At 45.2% G+C, this 13,449-nt stretch overlaps 1 protein-coding gene and 1 long non-coding RNA gene across 4 annotated transcripts in view; one reads left to right on the top strand and one right to left on the bottom strand.

Annotated features, from left to right (window-relative positions):
• LOC135049838 (uncharacterized) overlaps positions 1-13,265 on the top strand; it is a 46,173-nt gene extending 32,908 nt beyond the window's left edge. Inside the window, exon 2 of the long non-coding RNA XR_010241489.1 lies at positions 13,063-13,265. This is a non-coding gene — a long non-coding RNA (uncharacterized LOC135049838). The remainder of the gene's footprint in view (positions 1-13,062) is intronic.
• Positions 1-13,449, bottom strand: part of MBTPS2 (membrane bound transcription factor peptidase, site 2) — a 354,709-nt gene that overhangs the window by 236,343 nt on the left and 104,917 nt on the right. For all 3 annotated transcript variants that reach the window (XM_063955767.1, XM_063955765.1, XM_063955766.1), the window contains exon 2: positions 13,079-13,227. Coding sequence is in view for 2 of the 3 variants with exons in the window: in XM_063955765.1 (XP_063811835.1) it covers positions 13,079-13,227 (149 nt within the window). In the remaining variant the exon portion in view is untranslated. The remainder of the gene's footprint in view (positions 1-13,078; positions 13,228-13,449) is intronic.

Genomic DNA, 13,449 nt, shown 5'->3' with positions numbered 1-13,449 from the left:
GCTCTTCGTTCCGCCCTGTCGGTTTATGTAGGCCATAGTCGTTACATTATCCGACTGCACTTGAATGGCTTGATCTCGCAGAAGATGGGCCGCTTGGAGAAGACCGTTGTAGACAGCTCTTAGTTCCAGAATGTTTATTGGAAGGCCGCAGAATCCTGTATGTTACTCTCCGGGTTTTCCCAGGATTTTTCAAATATAGCATTTAATTCTTTAGATGCAGGGAAGGTTAGCGAGGCTTTCTTGTTGTCAGTGAAGTAAGCCTCCTCAACCTGCTCAGGTGTTGTGTCAATAATATTTAACACATCTCTAATGGCCTCAATCATGAGCTGCACGCCCTTAGCAAGGGATGCCGCCCCCCTCAGCACATCCCCATCACTGTCTGCAGTATCAGAATCGGTATCTGTGTCATCTTGCATAATTTGGGCAAGTGCACGTATCTGTAGGAACATGCTAGGGGATTTTGCAGGAATAGGGACAGAGCCTGACCAAACTGCCATAGATTTCTTCAACACCTGAGTTTCAGTCTCAGTATTAGCTACCCTAGTAGAGATCTTAGAGATCATTCCTTTGATAGAAGTTAACCACTAAGGCTCAACAATAGGGATCCGAGACAAAGCATTACAATCCTGTCTACATGGAATGGATCCCGCCTGAGAGGAAACATCTTCTGCAGCATATGACAGAGAGTCCCTACACATGGCTATGGGAGATATTAAACACCCACACCCACAGGGAAATGTCAGACACAGTTTCCCCCCCAAGTATGCCACAGAGAGACACAAAGATTGGAGCCAACCCACACACAGCGCTTTCTGAGGCAGAACTAATAAAACTACCAGCGCTGTCTATGTAACTTAATAGACTACACAGACTTTACACAGCCTCCCGCCCCTTCTACCGCACAGGATAGCTGAAGTTGCTTGGAGGGACAGCTCTCCCTGTCAGCGTCTGTTGTACAGAACTGCAGGCAGGAAATGGCGCTGAACGCTGCTGGGTCCGCTCTGAGGAGAAGCTCTGCCCTCCGAACATGGCGCTGCTTCCCGCTCTTCATTTTATTATACTGGCCTGAGAATGTCTACTGGCAGTGGTCTGGGGACCCTGACAGGCTTGCTGGCCAGTGTAGAGTATAGGCGCTGGCTCAGGGCGCCCCTCACAGCGCCGCACTATGTACCACTGAGCCCCGGAGCGCAGTTTGTACTGCGCTCCCTACCCTGTTGCCGCCATCTTCACATCAGCTCCCCGCTTGCCAGGGGGGCCGGTGACTCACTCGCCACCGAAGTCTTCTGGCTCTGTAAGGGGGTGGCGGCATGCTGCGGGAGTGAGCGGTCGCCAGGAGCGGCTAACGATCAGCACCCTCAGGAGCTCAGTGTCCTGTCAGCGGAGATAGTGGCTGAGACCCCTCAGGGCGGACACTACTCCACCCCTTAGTCCCACGAAACAGGGAGGCTGTTGCCAGCAGCTTCCCTGTGCCTAAACTAACTCTTAGAAAAAAATAAAACTAAAGAAGCTCTAGGAGCTTTCCTAGCTGTGACCGGCTCCTCTGAGCACATTTTCTAAACTGTGTCTGGTAGGAGGGGCATAGAGGGAGGAGCCAGCCCACACTCTCAAACTCTTCTAAAGTGCCAGTGGCTCCTAGTGGACCCATCTATACCCCATGGTACTGTGAACCCCAGCATCATCTAGGACATAAGAGAAAATATGCTAAAGCTGCAGGAGGCGTCATGTGTAGATGCCTCCTGCCAGATTCCATGATCTACTGTGGCATCTGAAGACGCAGCATCGACTCACTCTGCATGAATATTGGTCATCTGAGAAACCCTCAGGTTACATAGGATGGCCGTGATTTCACACTGCCGGCACCAGGAAATCTGCGTCAGAAGAGGCAAACACTGGCACTGGCACACCTACAAAATGGGGTCAACAAATGCCTTAGGTTTTGTAAAATGCTCACTGATGCCACCCAAGCCATTCCCCCACATAGTCATTGCCTGTCAATCAGGCTGCAGCTTAGGGGCATTTATTAAAATACGGCATAATAAAGTAGCTTCATGTCAAAAATAAGAATTTACTTACCGATAATTCTATTTCTCGTAGTCCGTAGTGGATGCTGGGAACTCCGTAAGGACCATGGGGAATAGCGGCTCCGCAGGAGACTGGGCACAAAAGTAAAAGCTTTAGGACTACCTGGTGTGCACTGGCTCCTCCCCCTATGACCCTCCTCCAAGCCTCAGTTAGGATACTGTGCCCGGACGAGCGTACACAATAAGGAAGGATTTTGAATCCCGGGTAAGACTCATACCAGCCACACCAATCACACCGTACAACCTGTGATCTGAACCCAGTTAACAGCATGATAACAGAGGAGCCTCTGAAAAGATGGCTCACAACAATAACAACCCGATTTTTGTAACAATAACTATGTACAAGTATTGCAGACAATCCGCACTTGGGATGGGCGCCCAGCATCCACTACGGACTACGAGAAATAGAATTATCGGTAAGTAAATTCTTATTTTCTCTGACGTCCTAGTGGATGCTGGGAACTCCGTAAGGACCATGGGGATTATACCAAAGCTCCCAAACGGGCGGGAGAGTGCGGATGACTCTGCAGCACCGAATGAGAGAACTCCAGGTCCTCCTCAGCCAGGGTATCAAATTTGTAGAATTTAGCAAACGTGTTTGCCCCTGACCAAGTAGCTGCTCGGCAAAGTTGTAAAGCCGAGACCCCTCGGGCAGCCGCCCAAGATGAGCCCACTTTCCTTGTGGAATGGGCTTTTACAGATTTTGGCTGTGGCAGGCCTGCCACAGAATGTGCAAGCTGAATTGTACTACAAATCCAACGAGCAATAGTCTGCTTAGAAGCAGGAGCACCCAGCTTGTTGGGTGCATACAGGATAAACAGCGAGTCAGATTTTCTGACTCCAGCCGTCCTGGAAACATATATTTTCAGGGCCCTGACTACGTCCAGCAACTTGGAGTCCTCCAAGTCCCTAGTAGCCGCAGGTACCACAATAGGCTGGTTCAAGTGAAACACTGAAACCACCTTAGGGAGAAATTGAGGACGAGTCCTCAATTCTGCCCTGTCCGTATGAAAAATTAGGTAAGGGCTTTTATAGGATAAAGCCGTCAATTCTGAGACACGCCTGGCTGAAGCCAGGGCTAACAGCATTACCACTTTCCATGTGAGATATTTTAAGTCCACAGTGGTGAGTGGTTCAAACCAATGTGATTTTAGGAACCCCAAAACTACATTGAGATCCCAAGGTGCCACTGGAGGCACAAAAGGAGGCTGTATATGCAGTACCCCCTTGACAAACGTCTGAACTTCAGGAACTGAAGCCAGTTCTTTCTGGAAGAAAATCGACAGGGCCGAAATTTGAACCTTAATGGACCCTAATTTTAGGCCCATAGACAGTCCTGTTTGCAGGAAATGCAGGAAACGACCCAGTTGAAATTCCTCTGTAGGGGCCTTCCTGGCCTCACACCACGCAACATATTTATGCCAAATACGGTGATAATGTTGCACGGTTACATCCTTCCTGGCTTTGATCAGGGTAGGGATGACTTCATCCGGAATGCCTTTTTCCTTCAGGATCCGGCGTTCAACCGCCATGCCGTCAAACGCAGCCGCGGTAAGTCTTGGAACAGACAGGGTCCCTGCTGGAGCAGGTCCTTTCTTAGAGGTAGAGGCCACGGGTCCTCCGTGAGCATCTCTTGAAGTTCCGGGTACCAAGTCCTTCTTGGCCAATCCGGAGCCACGAGTATAGTCCTTACTCCTCTCCTTCTTATGATTCTCAGTACCTTGGGTATGAGAGGCAGAGGAGGGAACACATACACTGACTGGTACACCCACGGTGTTACCAGAGCGTCCACAGCTATTGCCTGAGGGTCCCTTGACCTGGCGCAATATCTGTCTAGTTTTTTGTTGAGGCGGGACGCCATCATGTCCACCTTTGGTTTTTCCCAACGGTTCACAATCATGTGGAAGACTTCTGGGTGAAGTCCCCACTCCCCCGGGTGGAGATCGTGTCTGCTGAGGAAGTCTGCTTCCCAGTTGTCCACTCCCAGAATGAACACTGCTGACAGTGCTATCACATGATTTTCCGCCCAGCGAAGAATCCTTGCAACTTCTGCCATTGCCCTCCTGCTTCTTGTGCCGCCCTGTCTGTTTACGTGGGCGACTGCCGTGATGTTGTCCGACTGGATCAACACCGGCTGGCCCTGAAGCAGAGGCCTTGCTTGACTTAGGGCATTGTAAATGGCCCTTAGTTCCAGGATATTTATGTGAAATGACGTTTCCATGCTTGACCACAAGCCCTGGAAATTTCTTCCCTGTGTGACTGCTCCCCAGCCTCTCAGGCTGGCATCCGTGGTCACCAGGACCCAGTCCTGAATGCCGAATCTGCGGCCCTCTAGAAGATGAGCACTCTGCAACCACCACAGGAGAGACACCCTTGTCCTTGGAGACAGGGTTATCCGCTGATGCATCTGAAGATGCGATCCGGACCATTTGTCCAGCAGATCCCACTGAAAAGTTCTTGCGTGGAATCTGCCGAATGGAATCGCTTCGTAAGAAGCCACCATTTTTCCCAGGACCCTTGTGCATTGATGCACTGACACTTGGCCTGGTTTTAGGAGGTTCCTGACTAGCTCGGATAACTCCCTGGCTTCCTCCTCCGGGAGAAACACCTTTTTCTGGACTGTGTCCAGAATCATCCCTAGGAACAGCAGACGTGTCGTCGGAATCAGCTGCGATTTTGGAATATTTAGAATCCACCCGTGCTGTCGTAGTACTACTTGAGATAGTGCTACTCCGACCTCTAACTGTTCCCTGGACCTTGCCCTTATCAGGAGATCGTCCAAGTAAGGGATAATTAAGACGCCTTTTCTTCGAAGAAGAATCATCATTTCGGCCATTACCTTGGTAAAGACCCGGGGTGCCGTGGACAATCCAAACGGCAGCGTCTGAAACTGATAGTGACAGTTCTGTACCACAAACCTGAGGTACCCTTGGTGAGAAGGGCAAATTGGGACATGGAGGTAAGCATCCTTGATGTCCAGAGACACCATATAGTCCCCTTCTTCCAGGTTCGCTATCACTGCTCTGAGTGACTCCATCTTGAATTTGAACCTTTGTATGTAAGTGTTCAAGGATTTCAGATTTAAAATACTGCTCACCGAGCCGTCCGGCTTCGGTACCACAAACAGCGTGGAATAATACCCCTTTCCCTGTTGTAGGAGGGGTACCTTGATTATCACCTGCTGGGAATACAGCTTGTGAATGGCTTCCAATACCGCCTCCCTGTCGGAGGGAGACGTTGGTAAAGCAGACTTCAGGAACCGGCGAGGGGGAGACGTCTCGAATTCCAATTTGTACCCCTGAGATACTACCTGCAGGATCCAGGGGTCCACTTGCAAGTGAGCCCACTGCGCGCTGAAATTCTTGAGACGACCCCCCACCGTACCTGAGTCCGCTTGTAAGGCCCCAGCGTCATGCTGAGGACTTGGCAGAAGCGGGGGAGGGCTTCTGTTCCTGGGAAGAGGCTGCCTGCTGCAGTCTTTTTCCCCTTCCTCTGCCCCTGGGCAGATATGAGTGGCCTTTTGCCCGCTTGCCCTTATGGGGACGAAAGGACTGAGCCTGAAAAGACGGTGTCTTTTTCTGCTGAGAGGTGACTTGGGGTAAAAAGGTGGATTTCCCAGCCGTTGCCGTGGCCACCAGGTCCGATAGACCGACCCCAAATAACTCCTCCCCTTTATACGGCAATACTTCCATATGCCGTTTGGAATCCGCATCACCTGACCACTGCCGCGTCCATAACCCTCTTCTGGCAGAAATGGACAGCGCACTTACTCTTGATGCCAGAGTGCAAATATCCCTCTGTGCATCTCGCATATATAGAAATGCATCCTTTAAATGCTCTATAGTCAATAATATACTGTCCCTGTCAAGGGTATCAATATTTTCAGTCAGGGAATCCGACCAAGCCACCCCAGCACTGCACATCCAGGCTGAGGCGATTGCTGGTCGCAGTATAACACCAGTATGTGTGTATATACTTTTTAGGATATTTTCCAGCTTCCTATCAGCTGGCTCCTTGAGGGCGGCCGTATCAGGAGACGGTAACGCCACTTGTTTTGATAAGCGTGTGAGCGCCTTATCTACCCTAGGGGGTGTTTCCCAACGCGCCCTAACCTCTGGCGGGAAAGGGTACAATGCCAATAATTTTTTAGAAATTAGCAGTTTTTTATCGGGGGAAACCCACGCTTCATCACACACCTCATTTAATTCATCTGATTCAGGAAAAATAGGAAATATACAAGTGCGCGGCCAACAGCAGCAGGTAGGAGGAAGGTCAGTTCCTCAAGACTAAACAGTAAAGGAAAAAGGTGTGTACCTGCGCTGGCTGAATAAGTTAAATTGATAAACTGTAAATAAAAAGACAATAATAATAAATAATAAAAATAGCAATAATAATAATAATGAAAGTGGATGGTTTGTTCTATATAAAAAGGTAACAATTTAATAACATATCACATAAGGCAATTACTAAAAATAAAGGAATTCCTCTTGCCACTAGGTGGCAGTAAAAACTTGGATTAGCTTATCTGGACAGCAATAAATAAATTTCATAGTCTCCAAAGTTAGAATTGTCCATTCCTATAGGCTAGGACAGCCTCCCTCTGTGCATTCACTGTACTCAATATGTATTTACCAGATCCCCTCGTTGGTGAGCATCAGCCTTGGAACAAGTCCTTTGTATAGCTGTAGGGGTGAAGCCAGGTAGAAATAGAGATCCAGTGGTGGGAGATAGGTCCAAATTATGCCAAGGAGGACACGGCTTTTGCGGGCCGCTGTGGAGAACGGGGTCCAGATAGAGCAAATGCACTCAAGTCCAATGAAAGAAAGCTCAACGCGTTTCACTGGTAAGATCCAGCTTCCTCAGGAGCATAAAAACCATCAGCATGGGGTGCTTTATTTATACCCTTACTAATGAGTCCATTAGTGTCACCTGTTTAGGTAATAACTATTTTATAGAAACAAACCATCCAAAATAATATAGAGAACAATCAGATCAAATTATATGTTAAATATCCATTCATTTATTATATTAGAATAAAAAAACTAGTAAAAATAACCCATTAAAACATAAAGAAAAAATAGAAAAATGTCGATCACGTGACACATCTCGTCACGTGATCGGCAGGGAGGTAGTCCCATTGGTCACTAAAATGTCACATGGTTTCGAGCATGTGATTGGGTGCTCGAATTCCCTTCTCCCAAAGTGTGTTCTCCTCTCTAGGGAGACCTAAGGCACTTCCGTCCTCTGTGTGCAGATTGTTTGGACGCGCTCACGTGACGCGCGTCACCGCGCCACGTGAGCGCAACCAGCTGATAGATTCCCCTTCGGATTGTAGACCCGGAAGTTCAAAGGGTCTTTTTGTGCAGTAGTTGTCTCGTCCCGTGTCTCCCACTCATCGGCTTCCGTATCATGCGGTTGCCATGGAAACCCGCTCTGTATAACAAATCCCCAAGCCCTATATAGTTGATACCGACATGTTTTGGTCAAAAAGATGTACATTGTATATACAATACCAGATCAGAATTTGGTGAGGAATCAATAAAATATTCATCACTAGATAGATAACATTTGTTTAGAAATAAAAAATAATAATAATAATAATAATAATAATAATAATAATAGTGATAATAAAAAATAAAAATAATAATAAATAAACATAAAAATAGAAATAGACCCAAAATCATTTGCCTATACAGGACATTATGTATCCACATAGAGTTAGATATTTTGCTGTTATTAAAAGGATTGCATATGGGAATGAGATCTGTTATCTCTTTTATGATCTTACTGGTCATTAGTCACAAACGTCATTCTTATCTAAGTATATTACCTTTTAGCATATATCTGATGAGTTGTATTGAGCTGATAGTGAGGGTATCTATATCCATAAGGGTGCTCATATTTGTAGATTAATCTATCTAATGATCTACAAAAATAATATATATCTATAGAGAGCCGATGTTAATATTAATCTTAATCTTAATCGTATAGTGATCCCAATTACAATGATATCATCATTGGTATTGCCTTTAGTGCCATTGACAGTCATAAAAATCATATATATATATATATATAGTTGGAATTTTAGAGACAAATTATACAAGTTATAATTTTGAAGTGGACAAAAGGAGTTCCACATGTTCCTAAATAACCGAGTTTAGTTCAATAGCCTCGTTTAGACCATCTGGGTGTAATGAATTATATTTGAGCATCCAAAAAACTTCCCTACGGCATAGTTGATTGAACCTGTCGCCCCCTCTGTCGGTTGGAGTGACATGCTCCAAACAGACAATGGAAAGACAGGCAGGGTTGCCTTCATGTTTCATTAGATAGTGCCGTGACACACTATGTGTCCCCAGCTTGCGTATTATGTTGCGGCGATGTTCCATAAAACGTGTATGTATCGCTCTCGTGGTCCTGCCTACATAATTTAGGCCACAGCCACATGTTAGTACATATATCACGTATCTTGAATTGCAATTCATGAAAGATTTCAACATAAATTTCTCAGAGGAACCGGGTATAGAGACATGTGTAGTCTTACGGTCCATATGGTGACACATAGTGCATCTGTTCTTACCACATCTATGAAAGCCTACGGGTTTGGTGGTTAACCAATCTGAACCTTCTCCTCGTCCCTTCGTTAAAGTAGATCTAAAGTGGCTGGGTGCCAGAATGGTTTTTAGGGCCCTATTTTTCTTATAAACGATCGTTTATAAGAAAAATAGGGCCCTAAAAACCATTCTGGCACCCAGCCACTTTAGATCTACTTTAACGAAGGGACGAGGAGAAGGTTCAGATTGGTTAACCACCAAACCCGTAGGCTTTCATAGATGTGGTAAGAACAGATGCACTATGTGTCACCATATGGACCGTAAGACTACACATGTCTCTATACCCGGTTCCTCTGAGAAATTTATGTTGAAATCTTTCATGAATTGCAATTCAAGATACGTGATATATGTACTAACAGGTGGCTGTGGCCTAAATTATGTAGGCAGGACCACGAGAGCGATACATACACGTTTTATGGAACATCGCCGCAACATAATACGCAAGCTGGGGACACATAGTGTGTCACGGCACTATCTAATGAAACATGAAGGCAACCCTGCCTGTCTTTCCATTGTCTGTTTGGAGCATGTCACTCCAACCGACAGAGGGGGCGACAGGTTCAATCAACTATGCCGTAGGGAAGTTTTTTGGATGCTCAAATATAATTCATTACACCCAGATGGTCTAAACGAGGCTATTGAACTAAACTCGGTTATTTAGGAACATGTGGAACTCCTTTTGTCCACTTCAAAATTATAACTTGTATAATTTGTCTCTAAAATTCCAACTATATATATATATATATATGATTTTTATGACTGTCAATGGCACTAAAGGCAATACCAATGATGATATCATTGTAATTGGGATCACTATACGATTAAGATTAAGATTAATATTAACATCGGCTCTCTATAGATATATATTATTTTTGTAGATCATTAGATAGATTAATCTACAAATATGAGCACCCTTATGGATATAGATACCCTCACTATCAGCTCAATACAACTCATCAGATATATGCTAAAAGGTAATATACTTAGATAAGAATGACGTTTGTGACTAATGACCAGTAAGATCATAAAAGAGATAACAGATCTCATTCCCATATGCAATCCTTTTAATAACAGCAAAATATCTAACTCTATGTGGATACATAATGTCCTGTATAGGCAAATGATTTTGGGTCTATTTCTATTTTTATGTTTATTTATTATTATTTTTATTTTTTATTATCACTATTATTATTATTATTATTATTATTATTATTATTTTTTATTTCTAAACAAATGTTATCTATCTAGTGATGAATATTTTATTGATTCCTCACCAAATTCTGATCTGGTATTGTATATACAATGTACATCTTTTTGACCAAAACATGTCGGTATCAACTATATAGGGCTTGGGGATTTGTTATACAGAGCGGGTTTCCATGGCAACCGCATGATACGGAAGCCGATGAGTGGGAGACACGGGACGAGACAACTACTGCACAAAAAGACCCTTTGAACTTCCGGGTCTACAATCCGAAGGGGAATCTATCAGCTGGTTGCGCTCACGTGGCGCGGTGACGCGCGTCACGTGACGCGATGACGCGCGTCACGTGAGCGCGTCCAAACAATCTGCACACAGAGGACGGAAGTGCCTTAGGTCTCCCTAGAGAGGAGAACACACTTTGGGAGAAGGGAATTCGAGCACCCAATCACATGCTCGAAACCATGTGACATTTTAGTGACCAATGGGACTACCTCCCTGCCAATCACGTGACGAGATGTGTCACGTGATCGACATTTTTCTATTTTTTCTTTATGTTTTAATGGGTTATTTTTACTTGTTTTTTGATTCTAATATAATAAATGAATGGATATTTAACATATAATTTGATCTGATTGTTCTCTATATTATTTTGGATGGTTTGTTTCTATAAAATAGTTATTACCTAAACAGGTGACACTAATGGACTCATTAGTAAGGGTATAAATAAAGCACCCCATGCTGATGGTTTTTATGCTCCTGAGGAAGCTGGATCTTACCAGTGAAACGCGTTGAGCTTTCTTTCATTGGACTTGAGTGCATTTGCTCTATCTGGACCCCGTTCTCCACAGCGGCCCGCAAAAGCCGTGTCCTCCTTGGCATAATTTGGACCTATCTCCCACCACTGGATCTCTATTTCTACCTGGCTTCACCCCTACAGCTATACAAAGGACTTGTTCCAAGGCTGATGCTCACCAACGAGGGGATCTGGTAAATACATATTGAGTACAGTGAATGCACAGAGGGAGGCTGTCCTAGCCTATAGGAATGGACAATTCTAACTTTGGAGACTATGAAATTTATTTATTGCTGTCCAGATAAGCTAATCCAAGTTTTTACTGCCACCTAGTGGCAAGAGGAATTCCTTTATTTTTAGTAATTGCCTTATGTGATATGTTATTAAATTGTTACCTTTTTATATAGAACAAACCATCCACTTTCATTATTATTATTATTGCTATTTTTATTATTTATTATTATTGTCTTTTTATTGACAGTTTATCAATTTAACTTATTCAGCCAGCGCAGGTACACACCTTTTTCCTTTACTGATTCAGGAAAAACTACGGGTAGTTTTTTCACACCCCACATAATACCCTTTTTTGTGGTACTTGTAGTATCAGAAATGTTCAAAACCTCCTTCATTGCCGTGATCATGTAACGTGTGGCCCTACTGGAAAACACGTTTGTTTCCTCACCGTCGACACTGGAGTCAGTGTCCGTGTCTGGGTCTGTGTCGACCATCTGAGGTAACGGGCGCTTTAGAGCCCCTGACGGTGTTTGAGACGCCTGGACAGGTAATAACTGATTTTCCGGCTGTCTCATGTCGTCAACAGTCTTTTGTAAAGTGCTGACGCTATCACGTAATTCCTTCCATAAGACCATCCAGTCAGGTGTCGACTCCCTAGGGGGTGACATCACTATTACAGGCAATTGCTCCGCCTCCATACCATTTTCCTCCTCATACATGTCGACACAACGTACCGACACACAGCACACACACAGGGAATGCTCTGATAGAGGACAGGACCCCACTAGCCCTTTGGGGAGACAGAGGGAGAGTTTGCCAGCACACACCAGAGCGCTATATATATACAGGGATAACCTTATATAAGTGTTTTTCCCTTATATAGCTGCTGTATTGATTAATCTGCCAAATTAGTGCCCCCCCTCTCTTGTTTTACCCTGTTTCTGTAGTGCAGGACTGCAGGGGAGAGTCAGGGAGACGTCCTTCCAGCGGAGCTGTGAGGGAAAATGGCGCTTGTGTGCTGAGGAGATAGGCTCCGCCCCCTTCTCGGCGGCCTTTCTCCCGCTTTTTTAAGGAAAAACTGGCAGGGGTTAAATGCATCCATATAGCCCAGGAGCTATATGTGATGTATTTTTCGCCATCTAAGGTGTTTTTATTGCGTCTCAGGGCGCCCCCCCCCCAGCGCCCTGCACCCTCAGTGACCGGAGTGTGAAGTGTGCTGAGAGCAATGGCGCACAGCTGCGGTGCTGTGCGCTACCTTATTGAAGACAGGACGTCTTCTGCCGCCGATTTCCCGGACCTCTTCTGTCTTCTGGCTCTGTAAGGGGGCCGGCGGCGCGGCTCTGGGACCCATCCATGGCTGGGCCTGTGATCGTCCCTCTGGAGCTAATGTCCAGTAGCCTAAGAAGCCCAATCCACTCTGCACGCAGGTGAGTTCGCTTCTTCTCCCCTTAGTCCCTCGGTGCAGTGAACCTGTTGCCAGCAGGACTCACTGAAAATAAAAAACCTATACTTAAACTTTTTCACTAAGCAGCTCAGGAGAGCCACCTAGTGTGCACCCTTCTCGTTCGGGCACAAAAATCTAACTGAGGCTTGGAGGAGGGTCATAGGGGGAGGAGCCAGTGCACACCAGGTAGTCCTAAAGCTTTTACTTTTGTGCCCAGTCTCCTGCGGAGCCGCTATTCCCCATGGTCCTTACGGAGTTCCCAGCATCCACTAGGACGTCAGAGAAATATTTCAATACTACTATATTGTAACTACATTTTTTACAACTATATCTGCAGAACGTTGACACTAAAGCAGCACCACTAAAACTGTGAGAGTGTCTTGAGAAGCAAATATAGCAACTATGGAGAAGTTTATATGCTGCAAGGAAAGAGAATTGTAAACTTTCCAATACAGGTAATGTGTAATTGGAAAAGGCCGTAAAAAGGCGGACATCGTTAGTATACATGCCCTCTACTAAAGCTCCTCTCTATCAATCATAAGTATAGCAGACATTCCCGGGGGGGAAGAAAGGATTAGAAAGAGGGAGACTGTAAAATGGTGGTGAAGGAGACGACCCATAATTATACGGTAGATAGTCATGTCGACATAATATACCATATCCGGTAAAAACATAAGTATTTTCTTTTTCAGGTCTCAGGCTGCTTACCATATGTACAAGAAAGTTGGCTTCCATCGTCCCCATTTATAAAAGAACCGGTTGAAAATTGTGGTTTGCCAGCGGATGTGAAATGGCGAGATGCTCAGTCCTTGTGTGGAAAGCCATTGTTCATAAGTGTTCTTGTACGATTTTGATGACTAAGAAAGAGAAATAAAAGCATAATATCTACTGTCAATATTACACTTTTCATATACTCAAAAGTAAACAGTAATGCGAACAAAGAATAAACAAATATATTCATTTAAGAGGGTTCCCAACAGAATGGGGGCAGAGCAGGAAGCTGAAAAGGGGGTGTGGCTGGCAAGAAAGGGGGCATTCGTCACTCTCCCGGGTGTGCACAACACTTGCGGAAGTGCTGG

The sequence above is a fragment of the Pseudophryne corroboree genome, chromosome 2, assembly GCF_028390025.1.
Source record: "Pseudophryne corroboree isolate aPseCor3 chromosome 2, aPseCor3.hap2, whole genome shotgun sequence".
Taxonomy (NCBI): Eukaryota; Metazoa; Chordata; class Amphibia; order Anura; family Myobatrachidae; genus Pseudophryne; species Pseudophryne corroboree.
This window is presented reverse-complemented; position numbering and strand designations above follow the sequence as displayed.